The sequence below is a fragment of the Talpa europaea genome (genome assembly GCF_964194135.1).
Source record: "Talpa europaea genome assembly, chromosome: 15".
Taxonomy (NCBI): domain Eukaryota; kingdom Metazoa; phylum Chordata; class Mammalia; order Eulipotyphla; family Talpidae; genus Talpa; species Talpa europaea.
In genome coordinates, this window is record NC_140083.1 from 78,285,324 (window position 1) to 78,302,951 (window position 17,628).

Sequence of the window (17,628 nt, forward strand, 5' to 3'; positions counted from 1 at the left end):
GGCTTAAGAAGGCACCAAATTTCTGGGAAATCTGAGAAAAAGGCCCCTGGGAAGTGAGAGAAAAATGAGACAGGAAAATGAGAGAATGTCAGAGAAAATGTTGGTTATTGGCAGGCTTCAATCTCAGGGAGCAGAGAAACAAATTTCTTCTTTCTTCCCTTCGCTGTTATACTACACGGAACCCAGTGACCAAGACCAAGCTGAAGACTACTGCTATTACTACTGGGTTAAGGTTCGCTGAAGTTTAATAAGTTTTTGTTTTAGCCTGAGGATTTAACTACCACTTAGAGCACTATTACTAAGGAAACAGATTTTATCAACTTTCAGAAACTAATTTTTTCATATTTTGATACTTGGTGATGTTATCGAAGCCTTTGAATCCTAGAGTCATGACCAGTATGGAACCAAACTTTGAATGTAATGACCTTTGCTTTGTTCTTTGAATTTGGGTCAATTTTGGGCGGTTTGTATTCCTGGCCTTTTACCCTCTAGCGCTACTTGCCAAACACAGTGAACTCCTCTTCCCCAGAGTATCCTGGGATGGAGAGGTGGGGGGAGTAGGGGCTGGAGAATCTGGGAAAGTTTACCTATGTCATCAACATCCCAGTAAGATTTTTGAATAGCGGGGCCTCCCTGGTAGCCTAGGGGTTAAGTTTCAGTGCTAACAATGCTACAGCCTGAGTTTGATCCCAGTCAGGGAGCTAACCCACATATGGGTCAGCAGACCTCTCCTGCCTCGCCTGCAGCTCCCCTCAGCAGTGTATTTCAGTAGATCCACCTGTTCTGCTCCTACTCTGTCTCTGGTGAATACTCTCGAGTCTCCCCGCCCTGCCCTCCCACACCTCTGGCCTATACCGCAGTTCTTCTATGCAATAAATAAAAAGATTTTGAATAGCAGTCTTATGGAACACTGGAGAGGGTTCGAGGTCAAATTCAGCAGTCTTGAGGTTCTCTTTCAAGTCTCTGGAGCCTAGGCCCCTGTTTAACTGCTGAAGGGAGAAGGCCCCCGGACTAATCCAACCTAAGTCCATGAGATTCCATGCAACTGGGTCTATTTTGCCTTTATTTTTTTATTTTTATTAAAGATTTACCTGTCTATGCATACAAGAGCTGGGGCACAGGCTAGAGATGCAGGGGGTGAGAGGATCCACCAGAGACAGAGTGGGGAAGAGAACAGACAGACTGACTGAAATCCACTGCTGAGGGGAGCAGCGGGAGAGACAGGAGAGGTCTGCTGTGCCACGTGGATTTCTCCCTGGCCAGGTGGGGATTGAACTCATGCTGCAGAGGCTGTGGATTGCTTCATAGTGCGGTGCTTAACTCCTTGCGCCACCAGGGAGGCCCTATTTTGCCTTTATTTGTGCTCTGGACATATATTGGTTTCTAAAGGGAGCAGTTAGGTAGATAATCACTTATTTGCATTTGTCTTTGGAAGTCATTAAATTCTTGACAAAAAATTTTTAACAACAGATTTTGTTGTTAAATATATAATTATATTTTACTTGGACTAATGTTGAATCAAGTTGCTTTTTCTGTACACGGGTGTGGCGAGCATGGAAAAGAAATGAAAATTTAATGAATATTCCATAGGAATTTGGTAATTGAAGAGTGGATCTTTCAAAGGAGACTTGGAACAAGGTCACAGGCTTTCTAAGGAGTTGCTGTATTTCGTGCTTTTTTGTTTTTAAGGTTAATCATTCAAGAATAAAAAGAAATGTGGATACTGTGATTCAGTTTGATGTTTTGTACTGACTGTAATTAATTAAAAATACAAAAATAAAACTTTTTTTTTTTTCCTCAGCCAACACGGGATGATCGAGGATGGATTATTAGTCCCATTGGCCCCAACCCCTGGTGGACTGTGATAGCAGCAATCATCCCAGCTCTTCTTTGTACTATCTTAATATTCATGGACCAGCAGATCACAGCTGTCATCATTAATAGGAAGGAACACAAGCTCAAGGTAACAAGAAGTTCTGACCTAGAAGTACTAATGGCAGCCTCTTAGATTTTTTGACTTAGGGTAAACCCATTTAGACCAGGAACTGTAGAACCGGGATAAAAGCAGTCATGAAGTGAGTTTGTAATGGACTTCCAGGGGCTTCAGTCCCCTCTCCCCCCCATTAATGACAGAGATTGATTTGGACGTGAAATTAGAGGGGCGCTTGATGGTGTGATGCAAAAGCAGCTTGAATTCCAGTACTCTCCTCTCACACCTGTGGACGTATGGGCAGAGCTGGCGGCCCCTGCACAGTCTCATTCTCTAGGTTTGGTTTATTTTCCTGAAATTCAGGTCAGGGCTTGGGCACTGTTTTCCAGAGAGAGGTGTTCTCCTGTTCGTGTCCATTACAGGGGTTTCCAGCTTCAGCCTTGAGTCCAAGGATCTGAGGGAGGCAGAGTTCATCAGAGTTCATTCCAGGACATTTATTTGTGAGAGGTTTTGTGCTTTCATTTCCATTCTTTCCTTACGTAAAGTTTCATCATCCACATTTAGTAACAATCTGGGGTGGTTTATAGGAATTTAATAAAGACACGCATCTCCAGCTCCTGTGGTGTCTTCCATCTTGAGTTGGTTAAGATGTGGTTTGGTTTCTGGTTACTCTGTCAGGCAGGATGAATCTTTGGAAAACTCAGGGTGAGATCTGGGGTCACTTGAATATTGGGCTATTAGAGCAGGTTAAGGTTCATTTTTCTTTCTGGTCCTCTCCAAACCAGGGATTGGAAGACTCTTCTGAGATCCATGGAGCTCTTCCTCTTTATCCATACTTTCCCTCTGACTTTGGGCCTAAGACTCATCTCATTGTTCTATGCCCCGCTACAGCCAGCCCTCTGATGGTGACGGAGACTCTGTTTCCCCACAGAAAGGTTGTGGCTACCACCTGGACCTGTTGATGGTAGCCATCATGCTGGGTGTCTGCTCCATCATGGGCCTGCCCTGGTTTGTGGCTGCAACTGTCCTGTCCATCACACATGTGAACAGCCTCAAGCTGGAATCTGAGTGCTCTGCTCCTGGAGAACAGCCCAAGTTCTTGGGTATTCGAGAGCAGAGAGTAACAGGTCTTATGATCTTTGTGCTGATGGGCTGCTCAGTCTTCATGACCACTATACTAAAGGTAACCATTCATTTACTCACTGGGAAAATATGAATGTCTGATTTGTGCCAGGAACCCTATACTGTAGGTGCTGGGATTATAGTGGTATGCCAAGCAGATATACATGTAAATATTTTCCCTAAAAGAGCTTATTCTAGCAGGGTAAGACAGATAATATATAGTTATGAAAGTTAAGAAATTATCATGATAGTTACAGAATATGAGAAGTGATAAAAACTGCATCTCAAGGTATTATTATCTCAACTATATGCTCAAAGTGCTATAGAAAATTAAGGGAATGCTGTTTAGTTAGTGTGGTCATAGAAGGTCTCTGAGGAAATGGTATGTAAAGTGGGATGAAGTTGGCCTTGTCGTGAATGGTGGGCAGTGGTGTAAGCAGATGGGGGAAAAGCAGTCCAGTCAAACACTGGGGTGGGAAAGAGTGATGTGTACTCTGGGGACTATTGGGACCAAGGATGTTGAGTCACAGCAAGAACACAAGGAAGTGAGGATAAAGAGTGTGCGGGGCCAGTGCAGTCAGTGCTTAAGGTAACCTCTGAAGGGCTTTAATGGGAGGGTGACATAATCCACATAGTGTTTTTAAAAGATCACTGTGACTGATACCTAGAGATAAATTTTAAGGGTTGGGGAAAAATAGAAACAGAGACCAGTGAGGCACTTTCAGGTGAGTGATGATGGTGTCTTAGAAAAGGACATTGGTAGTGAGGACCGGTAAGAGGCATGACTTGTATGTATTTGGTGACAGATCCAAAGATCTTGGTGGCTGACTGTGTGATAGAATGGGGTGAGGAAAAAAGTCAACATACTGCTACTTGACCTTCTGGGTAGAGGTTAATGGTATTTATTAAGAGGGAGAAGACTGAGGAGAAAGTGGTTTTGTAAGGGTTGAGGATGTGGTCAGATTTTGGGTTAGGTATCTGGAAGGCATCTCAAATAAAGAGCCTAGAAGAGGGTCCTGGACTAAAAATACAAGTTTGGGAGTCAAAAACACATAGTTATCCCCTCTCTGCTAAGATACCTCCTCACTCCTCCCCTCAAGTCTCTGGTTAGTAAAAAAGAAAACTTACTCCGTGTTAAAAAATATACCAAAGCCCTGAGAAGGTGATTGTGTGATTACAAAATATTTAAAAGTTATTAATTCTATAAAAGTAAGGGGTGTGTATGTGTGTGTTGTGTGTCTGCCCATGCCTATGTGGGAGGAAGAGTCAGCAGACAGGTAAAATGAGGGGCCTATAATTTAACCAGGACTGTATTACACTTATGTGTAATGTTTTAATTTCAGAACAAAATAATTTTTATCGTTGTCAGCTTTTGCTTTTGCTTCTACTTCTCAACCATGTAAAGGCAGCAGAAACTAATGCAACATGTATGCAGTGACTTTTGAGAATTTAAAGGTTTGACTGTGCATATGATGATGTCAAATTTAATTTCTGGTCTTTCTGCCCTTTTCTCTCCAGTTTATCCCAATGCCAGTGCTCTATGGAGTTTTCCTCTACATGGGAGTCTCTTCACTGCAGGGAATTCAGGTATTGTATGGTTCAGTCAGGGCAAGTCTTTTCTCTGCGAGCTCACTTATCCCAACCAGGGCAACACAGATCCTTAAGGAAGTGCAAACCAGTTCTGGAGAAACTGTGTTCTAGTCTTACCAGTTATTTTAGACATTTCTTTAGACAACTGTCAGAATACAGTCATGTTGGCTTAAAGGTTCAGAGACTTCCAGGGTGATCTGGCTTGATGTCCAGTTCCAGTCATTCATTAGTTATTCAGCACTTGTTAGGCAGGTATTAAGCACTAGGTGCTCAGCAGGTGTTACTAAACTTAGATCTGAAATGTTGATCAAGAACCAAACTTACTTCCACACAGGGCAAGTGCTATTTTTAGTGCCCGGCTCAAGTGAGAAAGTGTCAAACTTAGGATACATTGGTTGAAGAGGTTGAGTTGTAGGGACTGTTTCAGGTGAGCAGGTGTTACTTCTGTCATATTCTGCCTTTTCCCATCCTCCGGCTCATTTCCTCCGAGTCCTTTGTACAGAGGAAATCAGGAGCTTGTCACCAACAGCTCAGGTGTCTCAGATTCTATAACTTCTATTAGTGCTAGTCTCTATTTTTGTGCAATGTCTAGTGGTCATTCTTGTACACTCAGTTCTAATGTGACCTTGGAGAGGGGTCATTTAATCACTTTGGGTCTGTTTTTCTCTTTATAATATAATGATGACCATATTTTCTATATCCAGAGTATGAGTTTTCATTTTATCTCTTTACTACAATCAATGAAAAGTTCCAAACTCCACTAAGTACAAGAGATTTCGTTTTGATAATAAGCAGAAAGATGCAGTTGGCTTATTTTGTTTCCAACTCTCCCTGAGAAAGATCTCTCTCTGGAGCCAGTGTAGGAAAGGAGGAAGAAATTTGAATCTATAACTAGAAAAGATGAATTCAGAGTGTGACTCTGTCACTTACCCGCCTTGGCCAAATTACCTGTTCTCTCAGACCCACCCGCTCCTGTCCAGTGGAAGTGATACTCCCTGCCTCTTGGAGTAGGTGACACAAGAAACGTAAATGGACTTAGCAAGGCTCTGACGCAGAGGAACCTCCTGAAAATAAATGCCTGTTCCCTCCTTTTAGTTCTTTGATCGACTGAAGCTCTTTGGGATGCCTGCAAAACACCAGCCAGACTTTATCTACCTTCGGCACGTGCCGCTGCGCAAAGTGCATCTCTTCACCCTCATACAGCTAACCTGCCTTGTCCTGCTCTGGGTCATCAAGGCATCTCCAGCTGCCATTGTCTTTCCAATGATGGTGAGTTGTCAAAAAATCATTATTATTTATTCTTGAAAATTGTGATAAAATATATATAACATAACATTTACCATTTTAATCATTTTAAGCGTACAATTCAGTGACATCAGGTAGATTCACATTGTTGTGCAGCCATAATCACCATCCATCTCTAGAACATTTTTCATCTTGCACAACTGAAACTCTGTACCCACGGAACAAAAACTTGCCATCCCCTCCTTCCTGTTGCCCCCAGAAACCACCATTCTTTGGTGTCCTCTGTGAATTTGACTGTTCTAAGTTCCTCATGTTAGTGGAATCATGTGGTATTTGTTCTTTTGTGACTGGCTTATTAGCCCAACATCTTTCAAGTTTGTCCACGTTGCAGTATAGGTCAGAATTTCCTTTTTTTATGGCTGAATAACTTCCATTGTATGGGGAGTTCACGTTTTGTTTACACATTCCCCTCCTTCCCTCTCTCTCCCTCTTTCTCTCCTTCCCTCCCTTCCTTCTTGAATGTGATGTGGAGAAAATTCATGTTTTTGCAATAATTTGCATATTACTTCAAAGCAGTATAGTTTCACTTTGGAATTTATTGCAATCAGAAGTATCTAAAGTGGTGAAATGCACTGAGTTAAGCCACTAGGAAGAGGGAAGGATGTTGGTCTAGCACATCTGGTGGAAATGATATTACCTGCCTTTCAGAGTAGTAAATGACCAGGGCATCCTTACCACCTTTCTAACTGAGGCAGCTTCAGAAGGAGACTAGGGAAGCTGAACTGTGTGTGGTGTGTGACATGTGACAAGCAGTTTCCTAAAATTAGGGTGATGATGGAATTGCTGCCACCTGACTGCCTCACTGTTAGCTTCTTTCTGGCTCATTCTGTGTCCTGAGGATGCGAGAATTCAGTGGCTGTTTGAAAGCAATCCAAATGGTGGGTCTCAAGAGGGAGAAGGCAATGAGGGTAGTGTTAGGTACTACTGACTTACTGGGGGAATATTCAAGGATGAGGAACCTGGAGTTGGGGGTTCTCTTTTCCTAATCTTCTAGATGTACATCTTCTTGATAGGTTTCTCAATTTTTTCAGAATATATTTTGAGTCCTGCTTTTGGGCGTTACACTCATGGGTTGAGTGTTTGGCTAAAGAACTATCAGATTCCTAGACCAAATTGGTTTAGTAGACATCTATAGAACACTTAATTCGAAAACTACTATATAAACATTTTTTTTTTTTTTGAGTACACATGGGACATCTTCAGGATAGACTGTGTCTTGGTATCTAAATCAACTGTCAATAAACACAAAGATTCAAATTCTATCTAGTATCTCCTCTGACTATAATGCCATAAAACTAAAAGTGAACTATAAAAAGGAAGAGAAACAGGAAAAAATAAGAGTACATGGAGATTAAACAACATGCTGCTAATAGCAATTGAGTAAAAAAGAAATCAAAACAAATTTAAAAAATACCTTGAGTTGAATGAAAGTGATGTTATAAATTACCAGAATATAGGATGCAGCAAAAGCAGTGGTAAAAGAAAAGGTAATTGCAATACAGGCCCATATTTAAAAGCAAGAAATTAGGGGGAAATCAATAACAATCCCAAATGAACAGCCTAATGTCATGCCTACAGTAACTTCAAAAAGAACAAATAAGACAAAGTTAGTAGAAGGAAATAAATAATTTTTTAAAAAGCAGAAATAAATGATATAGGACAAAAATGTTATGACATTCATTAATGAACCAAAGAGCTGTTTCTTTGATCTTTAAAGATAAACAAATTAGATAAATCCCTAATCAGGCTAAAGCAGGGGAGCAAGAGAGAGAGAGAAATGGAAATTACAAGTGAAAGAGGAGGAATCACTACAGATAGCACAGAAATACAAAACTTGATAAGATTATTATGAACTGGCATATAAGTTAAATGCCACTAAATTCAATAATCTTGAATAAATAGATATATTTTTAGATCAGTATAATCTAGCAAGACTAACCCAGGAAAAACAGATGAACTGAACAAACTCATCACAAACATGGAAATTAAAACTAATAAACTATCTAAAAAAAAAAAAAGAACTATCAGATTCCTGACAACTCTTCTAAGGGATACTGTCAGTTTTGGATTTATTGGGAAAAATAGTCATTGAAATTAGGGGGAAATGTAATAAGCCTGATTGGCCTCATTCCTCGTGCAGCAACCAGATGTTGCTGGTGAACACCACTCAATTCAGGTAGGTCATCCTGGGCTCTTGGTTTCTCTGGCTAAAATGGCCCTTATAGAAAGAAAGCCTCTTACTTGTAGGATTGTTATGATGATAGGTAAATAAAATAATGTATATAAAACACCTCAGTATCTAGTATAAATAGGGCATTTATTAAAAGGCAGCTACTATGAATTGAACTGTCCTAGTCTGCTATGAAAATAAGACTTTACTTTTAATTCCAAAAAAAGAACTTAGCCTCTTTAATTCATTTTTCTTCTTATTTTTCTTCAGGTTTTGGCCTTGGTCTTTGTCAGGAAAGTCATGGATCTCTGTTTCTCTAAGCGAGAACTGAGCTGGTTGGATGATCTCATGCCTGAAAGCAAAAAGAAGAAGTTGGATGATGCAAAAAAGAAGGCCAAGGAGGAAGAGGTCATAATTCTTATACCAGTCTTATACTCGGGGGCAGCCTCAAATCACAAAACATAGGAAAATCCACATGGAAAGTCAGCGTGTCTGGCATCCCAAGAGTAACATGCAGAAGCTGGGAAGGTCACTCCAAAGAGATTCTCAGCTGAGAATGGATTAAGGATTTCTTCTCTTTATCTGTCCTTCATGCTCAGATTTGATAACCAGTTGATTTTTTTTCTTTATCTGTTTGCAGCCTAGTTACAAAGTTCATACTTAGAATATGAACATAGAATCTTGCCTTACTATCAAAAAATCTAACGGCTCATGTTCTTCCAAAAGATCTGATTTGTTAAGCATGTAAGAGGTATTATTTTTTGAGAATATTTGTTATAAACTTAATTGTAGATGGTGCTGTGCTGGGCACCATGCAAAAGCAACTTGTATAGGACTTTCTCCGCCTTATTTCCTTCTGTCCACACAGTAGAGCCGCAGTCAGTGGCCTGTAGGTACAAAAAATGGATGTGTAGCAAAATGAAGATACCATACCTAGAAATGAATGAACTAGAACTTTTTCATCTTAGAGCTGCAAGTATGTATCCTTTGACTACCTTCATCCAGTTGCTCCAACCCTCAGCCCCGCCCCCCTCCCCAACTGCCAATCTGTTCTCTGTTCCTATGAGCTTGACTTTTTGTTTTGTCATTTTTTTTTTTTTCCGATTCCACATGTAAGTGTGAATATAGGATTTGTCTTTCTTTATCTGACTTCTTTCACTTAGCATAATGCCATCCAAGCCCATCTTTGTTGTTGAAACTGGCAGGATTTCCTTTGTTTTTAAAGATTTATTTATTTGTGCATACAAGAGCTGGGGTGTAGGCCAGAGACAGAGACAGAGAGGGGAGCAGAACAGGCAGGTCTACTGAAATACACTGCTGAGGGGAGCAACGGGCAAGACAGGAGAGGTCTGCTGTGCCATATGGGTCAGCTCCCTGGCCGGGGTTTGAACTCATGCTGCAGTGGCTGGCGATAGCTTGTTAGTGCTGAGACTTTAACCCCTGTGACACGAGAGAGGCCCGTTTATTTTATTTTCAATATGTTATTCCACTTTGGTTTTTCTCTTATAAAAACATAGCATTAAAATGTTTCTTTGTCTATAGTAATATAGACTTGTATGTTTCCTTGTCTATAGTAATATTATCTCATATTTAATATAAACACCCTTTAAGGCTTATAATTGTTTTAAGTTTTATTATTAAATTCTACTTTAAACTTCTTTCTGTGTAATTTCCCCCTTTATTTCCTTTGTTTTTATTTAATAATAATAGAGTTAGTATTTTTTCTTTTTATGGAGGTAACATTACTTTACAACATTGTACAGGCCTCAGGTATATAGTTCCTTGCCTCAGTAACTGTGTATTTCATACCTCACCCACCACCAAATGTCCAGTCACCATCTGCCACCAAGACATTCCTTCCATATCTTCCCCTCTGGTAATCACCATTCTCTGTCAGAGCTAAGGGTTTGTTTTGCTTTATTTGTTCAGTTAGTTTTTTTCCTTTATATTCCACAATTGAGTGAAATCATATAGTATCTGTCTTTCTCCTTCTGACTTATTTTGCTTAGCATAATTCCCTCAAGTTCTATCCATGTTGTGGCAAATGGCAACATTCATCTCTTTTTAATGGCTGAATAATATTCCACTGTGTATATTTATACCACCACTTTGACAAATGAACAATAGGCACTTGGGTTGTTTCCTCCTGGATTCTTGGCTATTGTAAACAGTGCTGCAGTGAACATAGGGTGGTGCAATATCTTTTTGAATTAATATTTTCATATTCTTTGGGTAAATACCCTGAAGTGGAATTAGTAGATCATATGGTAGTATGATCTAGTAATTTTTTGAGGAATTGTTTGACTGTGGCTATATTCAAGAAAATATTTTGTTATGGAACATTTTAAGCATCTACAAAAGTAAAAAGGACTTTAGTATTCGTATTTTCTCAATTTATCATTGTTTTTAACAGTCTGTCTGATGAGTATCCAAATGAGGTCTGTATAGTACAGTTGGATGATAAATTCCTTTAAGCTTTCCCTTTCTATCTTTTTTTCTTATTGTTGAGGAAACTGCATCTTTGACCTACAGGGGTTCCTACTGTTTAGATTTTACTAAATGTGTCCTTTGGTATCATTTAATACGTTGTTCATCCCCCTACGTTTCCCATAACTTGGTAGTTGAACTGGAGGGCCTAACTAAGAATCAAGTTTGTCTTTTTAAAATACTATTCCACAGGTACAAATATGTGTTTGTCTCTCTTTATGTGATAAGTCAAATCTATGAAAGAACATCATTAGACTCATAATAAATGTGAGAAAAAAACTGAGTAGAAATTGTCATGGTAGAAAAAGGGGCTTGTTCCAAGACATAATAATATCTCTTTTTCTTTTAGGAGGCCGAGAAAATGTTAGAAATGGGGGGAGACAAGTTCCCTTTAGAGAACAGGAAGTTACTAAGTAGTCCCGGAAAGAACAACAGTTTCAGGTAAAACTCCCAAACACCAGGGAATTTACTGTTTTGGTTATTCTGTAAACATTCTGCTTTGTGGTGGGAGCTGGTATGACAGATGCCACTACTTGTATAAAAAGCTTAATATTCAGACTCCCAGTTGTGAAAACACCAACTTGTGAAAACACCTTTCCTTTGCTGGGTCCCTGCCATGTCAGACACTATACCAGGTGCTGGAAATGGAAGGGAGAACATACTGAGCTCCTTCTCTGTGCCAGGACTGTGCTGGAAGATGTACTCATGTGCTCATTTGATCTGATATGTGTGATTATTCACATTTGTACAAGTGAGGAAACTGAGGCTTGCATGGTTTTAGGAAATTTGCCCAAGGTCACAAGACTGCTAAATAAGTTTAAGACTCAAACCCGTTTGAATCTCAGAGTCTTTGTATTGCTCAAACCAGTGCTCTTTCTGTCTCTTTCTTTTGCTTTCCAAAGATGACTAGAGGGCATGGTCCTAGTTGCGTGAGAGTTCTCTGCTGGTGGGCATGAAATTCCCATGCTTGGGTGATCTTTTGGGGATAGGACAGACAGTTCATTCCAGCCTGGCCAATGGCATCTGTGTTCCTAAGAGTCAAGCAGGAACTGAACTGGAATCACAAAAATTACTTTCTTCTGCCAGTAACCTCAGTCCCTTTCTCTGTCAAACCTTTTCCTCACCACAAGTCCCAGGAAGCTAAGTTTGTGGTTTTGTTCCTTGCATTTTGTTTCTACTTTGGAAGAGGTGCCCTCAAGTTGAAAGAAGCTCAGAGGTCGAGGGATTAGAAAAGGAAAGAAAGGGCCTCAAAGCCGTGTAAATCCTGGATAATTTACTGCGGAATTATTGACCCTTCATAGTTGATACTTGGGGGGTGGGGGTGGGGAAAGTTTTTCTTTGGTCTATTTATTTTCGACAAAAATAGCATAAATTTAAGGTATATAATATGTTTTGAAATACATATATACTGTGAAATGATTACTGCAATCAAATAAATTAACATACCCATCACTTCCCATTGTTACCTGTTATATGTATAAGGTGAGAATGTTTGAGGTCTGTTCTTAGCAAATTTGAAGTGTATGATGCATTGCTAGTAACTCTTGTCACCATGCTATACATTGGGTCTTCAGAACTTCTCCATTTGATATCTGTAAATTTGTATCCTTAGATGACTTTGTCCATTTTCTCCCATCCCACCCCTATACCTAGCGTCTGGTGGTTACCATTACTCTGTGCGTACTAGCACTTTGGCTTGTTTTTAGTTGACCCCAGACAAATGGAATTTTTAATCTTTAATAAACTTTCTACAGCTTGCTATGGAAGAGCCACGGCTTTAAAATTCTCTGGGAGCAGTGTTCCTTCCCTAGCAGTATGCTGTCACCTCTCCTGGCCCTTTAAAAGGAAACAGTCTGGTTTATAGGAAACTTCAGAGTGCTCTGCAAACTCTGTAAGACCAAGGACTCAGTTTGAGGCCTTGATTATTCATTTACTGTCGTTTGATCCTTGATGGTAAACTGACCCTGGCAAGCTTGCTTTCCGCACCTTCAAAATGAAGATGTCAGTAATCTGATGCTGTGGCAGTCCACATAATATGTTATAAAAGTCCTTAGTGAACTACACGTGGAAAAGACATAGCCTTGTAAATATGGAAATGAATGAAGTGTTCTCCGCTGTGCCTGGCACACAGCGAGCACTCAGTAAGTGAGAGCTCTTGACGCCACCACTGTTGTCATCATGTGTTGTCATCAGCAGCCCCAAAGTGGTTGTTGGAGGGAGTGCAGGATAGTTGTGGGGCCAGGGCAGGGGCCACCTGGCACTGTAGCCCAACTCTCAGCACTACCCATGGCAACTTCGTGTCTCTGCGTTTGGACCATCTGGGTTGCAGTGCTCCTAAAAACTGTTAGCTGAGCTTCCTCAGATCTAATCTGTTCCCTTCTGGTGAAGACTGAGATGTGATTTGTTTTAAACTTTATGTCCTAACCATTGATTTCAGGTGTGACCCCTCTGAGATCAATATATCTGATGAAATGCCTAAAACCACGGTCTGGAAAACTCTCAGTATGAATTCTGGAAATACAAAGGAAAAAAGGTAAAAAGAACTATAATTGCTGATTTTTTTATTTATTTGTGACCTTTAAAAATGGAGGTCTTCTTGAAAGTAAAATATATTTTAGATATAAAATTGAATTTGTTAAATAGCACTTCCAGGACCACCGTTAACCCCACAAGAATAATTATAAGCCCTTGAGTATAAGAACATATTCTAAACTATGTAAACAACTGCATATTTGCACAGGCCCAAAATCACAGTGGAATTATTTGGGCATTCATATTTTCATTATTTAATTCCCTTAATCCTGTTTCTAATTCCCATATCAAAATCTATAGAACATCTCTCTGCTTGCTGCACCACACAAACTGGAAAATTGCTAAAATATTTGTGTAGTGTTGATGGTGTTGCTATAGACTTTAACCTTATTTAAACTTGTTTCATTATGAGAATTATTGCCAGTAAGGATTTTAAAATATTACACTGTAAATTTTCTTATTTTGGAAACTATATTCTATATATCATTTGTCATTAGCATATATCAAATTTAATTAGGTTAATGAAGAAAATGGAAGAACTTGAAGCATCTTTGCCTACGTTGAGGTAGGCTATGTACCCAAGTTACTTGAATAATTTAGTCCAAGCACCATTTACGTTTCAGTAGTTATGTAACTAAAGGCAGCATTTTAGGTCTTATTAAAGGCAGCTTTTCTAGTTAAAAGAAAAACATCAAGTTAGGAATTAGGAGACTTGGTCAAACTATTTAATGGATAGCCTGCCAGGCCACTCAGTTTATTCAGCAGTAAAATGGGGATAATAATAATTAACAGTCTCACTCACGGGGCTCCTCTGAGGAGAAACTGAAAAGCTTTGAAAAGTCACAGCCATCCGTGGGTGGTAGTGGCAGGTTATTTCTTCATCTAATGGGTTAAAATAAATCTGTGCTGAATGTGAGTGAAATATAGAATCTTGTTTCCTTCAGAGGAAAATCCAGGCAGCTGTCGAAATGTATAACGCACATGGTTATTTTTAGTTGAGAACTAGTCTACTTGTAAATGAACTTAAAATATAGCCAGATCCAAATTGTGGTGACATCTTCAAAGTATTGTGTTAAAAGCAGGAATGAATCATGTGTTCCCTTTTGGTCTAATTGTAACACTTTTATTCAGTCTCTTCAACTAAAAGTCTTTGCTTGGGATGGAAGATTTGGGCCATGAGGTGCCTCAGGGAAGTTCTGCTTACAGAGAAGATGGTGAGTCGCTCAGAGAAGAAGCGAGACCTATCTGGCCCTGTCCTTGGTCATATCAAAGCCATGCTGAAGCATCCAGTTATTTATGGTTTGTGCGGGTGGGCATCCAGCTACCCCCACGCCAGCAACCCGTCACCAGATGTGAGTGTGGAAGAAGACCACCCTCTGTTGGTACTTCTCTTCTTTCTCGTTCTCTTCAGAACTACATCTTTGAAGACCCTGCTTCCCATTTTCCAGTCATTTTTCTGAAACATTCTGCTGGCGTCCTGAGCCATCTGGAGCCATTCTGCCACTGAGAATTCCTTCAATGGAGTCCCTCTTCCTAAAGGATGGGGTTGGGGGGAGGTAGGAAGATAGCAAAAAGAAAAGGGATAGCTCCCCAGTCGGATAGAATCTGCAGACTCCTAGGTAGCCTTGGTTTGACTGCCTCCTCTGGTGGTTGCTGCTCAGATTCAGAGGCTGCCGGGAGGGTCTGCTGCGAGGAGGGGCAATGTGGGCATTGGCAGTGCCCACCTCTGCAGTTGGGAAGGCACCTTTGACTCTGGTGCGCCTTCATTGCTCACTGGAGCCGTCTGTATAGCTCAGTGAGAACCGGGATGATGACGGGGCCAAGGAGGACATTGGAGTTGTTTAGGCTTGGATGGGAAAAGGCTCAGGGGAAAATCAGTAAAATTGAAAGTGAATAGCTTCTCTTAGTTTCAAGAGGAGAGATTACTAGAATGAACTTAAATTAGTACAGAGGGAACGAGTTTAGGTGCCAGAAAGGAGTTCCTAAATGAAATATTTGTCATAGTGTCTGCTTTCTGGATATCTGGGAAAGATTTGATACTCGTTGTTTGTGGGTAGAAAGTGAGATATAAGGTGTTTTTATTGGCCATGTTGTGGAAACATCCATGTCTTGCTGCTGTCTCTTGATACATTCTGATTCCATTCCTGGAGAGATCTAAGTGCTTACGTCACGTCTCCTTAGTTGCCTTAGTAGTGACCATTGTCAATTCAATGGACCAAAACCGTCCTCAGCCATGTGGTTTCTTCAGCACCATGAATTTCTTTTAGTCAGTAATGTTCTGACTTTCAGATGTAAAAATCCACGCTGGAAAATGAACAGTGAGTGGTAAGATTTATTTTGACATTTAGTTTAAAACTTTATAGTTTTCTCTGTTGCAGTGATTTTCAAGGATTTGGGTTCTATAGACTTTCCTTCCCTGTGTGCACAGAATGTGAAGAGAAAGCATATCAGTAACCAGGGAATCCGACCATATTCATTTTCCACCCTGAAAAATCATTGGACAGAGGGACATCTCCCCAGTGTGCTTTCCTCTCATAGGTGATGATTGGACTATATCACTTTGTGGAATCTTACATTCCTTGGACTCTTCAAATGTAGTAGTTTTCTAGTCTTAAAGACCTTTGACATTGGAAGTATCCTGCATTTATTTTATATTTCACTGTCTCCTGGAGCCACAATTGTTTTACACAGCTGATTTTAAAAATTCTTAACAACCGGTACAGGAGGGCACCAACCGCTCAGAATGGATACCTGCTGTAAACAGCAGTAAGTGAGGCCCGCCGGTGCCTACTGGCTGAATGCCTCACAGCTTTCAAATATCAAAATGATAGCCCTGTGAATTGTGGGTACTAGTCCTGGTTTGTCTGAATTCTGCTGACAGGCTGTTTTAAGAGATGGCCTCGGTTTCCTTTCTTTTGGTGCAGATGGGATCAGGTATGCTTATTTGAAATATGTGAGCATTAAAATCTTTGTGAGCCAGAGCTTCACATTTTGTCACTTTAGGATAAATGTAATAATTGAATGCATTTACCTACCTAATTTAGAAAAAATCAAAAAGCAACCTGTCAGTGGGAAAAGGTTCCTGGCTGTCTTTCCCTCTCCCTGTAGGGCTGCTCCTGGAGCTTGCCTCCCTTCCCATTCTCTGATCCCTGGAACGTGCCCCCTTTCTTCCTCTTCCATCGTCTCCTGCCACCTCTGTGCAGGAGGCCAGTGACTGCTGCATCCGCCCCCCACCCTCATCACGACTGTAAGGAATGTAACAGGGACGAGTCCATTGTGCAACCAAAACAGGTGACGTCACTAAGGAAAAAAATCTCTTTGCTAATCCCGATGTCTTATAATGCCTGTGCACACTAAGTTTTCTGAGGGTAAGAAATCTGTCTTTGTGAACACTTTGCAGTGCAGATACAGGACGAAATGTGTACTTTTGAGTCCTTCCCAAGCCAAAACCTCAGGTTACTGCACATTAGGAGTGTCAGCTACTAGAAGTCTGTGCCAGTCCTTAAACCATTAGATTTTTGTCAAATAATGTGCCATTTCTACTACTTCTCAGTGGTGGAAACATTCCTTTTTCTTTCTCTCATCTTTTCTAACTCCCAAACACTGGCTAACTCCCAATTCTGGCTGCTTGCTTGCACGGGCCTGCAGTGACGACCATGGGGCCAGAGTCAGCTGGGCCGTGTTTAGAGTGGGTGCCTGGGAGTGGCGGAGAAGCAGAGCTGGTGGGGGCAGAGTTTATCAACAAATAAGAGTTTATCCATAAGATTTCCATTCCGCTGTGCCGTGTGCACTTAGCAAGGGGATGGGCAGGTACATCAAAATATGGTCTTTCTCCCGTCTAGGTGTTCACCTCTGTGACTTCTCTGACAGAATAGCTTGATGGCAGGTGTAGTCAGATTAGTTTAGAGAAAGAGGCATTTAAGCTCCGCATAATGGAGAAACAACTTAGGGGTGGAAAGCAAGGCAGGTAGTTGGTTAGGCTATTTCTGTACCTATGTCTGGTTGGGGCAGTGAAGTGGTCCACCTCTTTGATGACAAGGACAGATTTCAAGAATAGTTTTGAGTGGTCTGCCTTCACAGGATGGTAGAAAAAGGAAGAGCAGGAGGCCAGGGACTTAAGAAAATGTTGGTAAGTAGAATCTTGGCTCTAAGGGGAAGAACTAGAATTGCTAAGTGGGTGGGTTACATCTTAGTTCATAAATTTTAGGGAAGGATGGGTCTAAAAAGAAAGCAAAGACCAGCAGAAATATGCTGTGAAATTGCCAAATATGTTTGGTTACATAAAATGCAGGCTAGTTCTCTGTGGCGGTTGTGGTGGAGGGAGAGTGAGCCACCTCTGCCCAAAACTAGTGTGATTAGTTGCTGTTTCTTTGTCTGGGGTGTGACTGGCTTCTAAACTAGTCACAAATGTGTGGTAAAGGTCTGGTCTGTGCTAAGTTTTAGACTTGATTGACATCTCAGGCTATAACAACTGTCACCGTCAAGAGGTCTC

General features: G+C 40.7%; 1 protein-coding gene across 1 annotated transcript in view; it reads left to right on the plus strand.

Moving 5' to 3' along the window:
• The window catches only part of SLC4A8 (solute carrier family 4 member 8), a gene marked incomplete at its 3' end in the record, with an annotated part of 57,409 nt that extends 42,428 nt beyond the window's left edge, over positions 1 to 14,981 (plus strand). Inside the window, exons 18-25 of the mRNA XM_084256129.1 lie at positions 1,802 to 1,963; positions 2,862 to 3,113; positions 4,571 to 4,639; positions 5,738 to 5,911; positions 8,388 to 8,525; positions 10,954 to 11,045; positions 13,042 to 13,137; positions 14,933 to 14,981. Coding sequence (XP_084112255.1) covers positions 1,802 to 1,963; positions 2,862 to 3,113; positions 4,571 to 4,639; positions 5,738 to 5,911; positions 8,388 to 8,525; positions 10,954 to 11,045; positions 13,042 to 13,137; positions 14,933 to 14,981 — 1,032 coding nt within the window. The remainder of the gene's footprint in view (positions 1 to 1,801; positions 1,964 to 2,861; positions 3,114 to 4,570; positions 4,640 to 5,737; positions 5,912 to 8,387; positions 8,526 to 10,953; positions 11,046 to 13,041; positions 13,138 to 14,932) is intronic.
• Between the last annotated feature and the right edge of the window lie 2,647 nt (positions 14,982 to 17,628).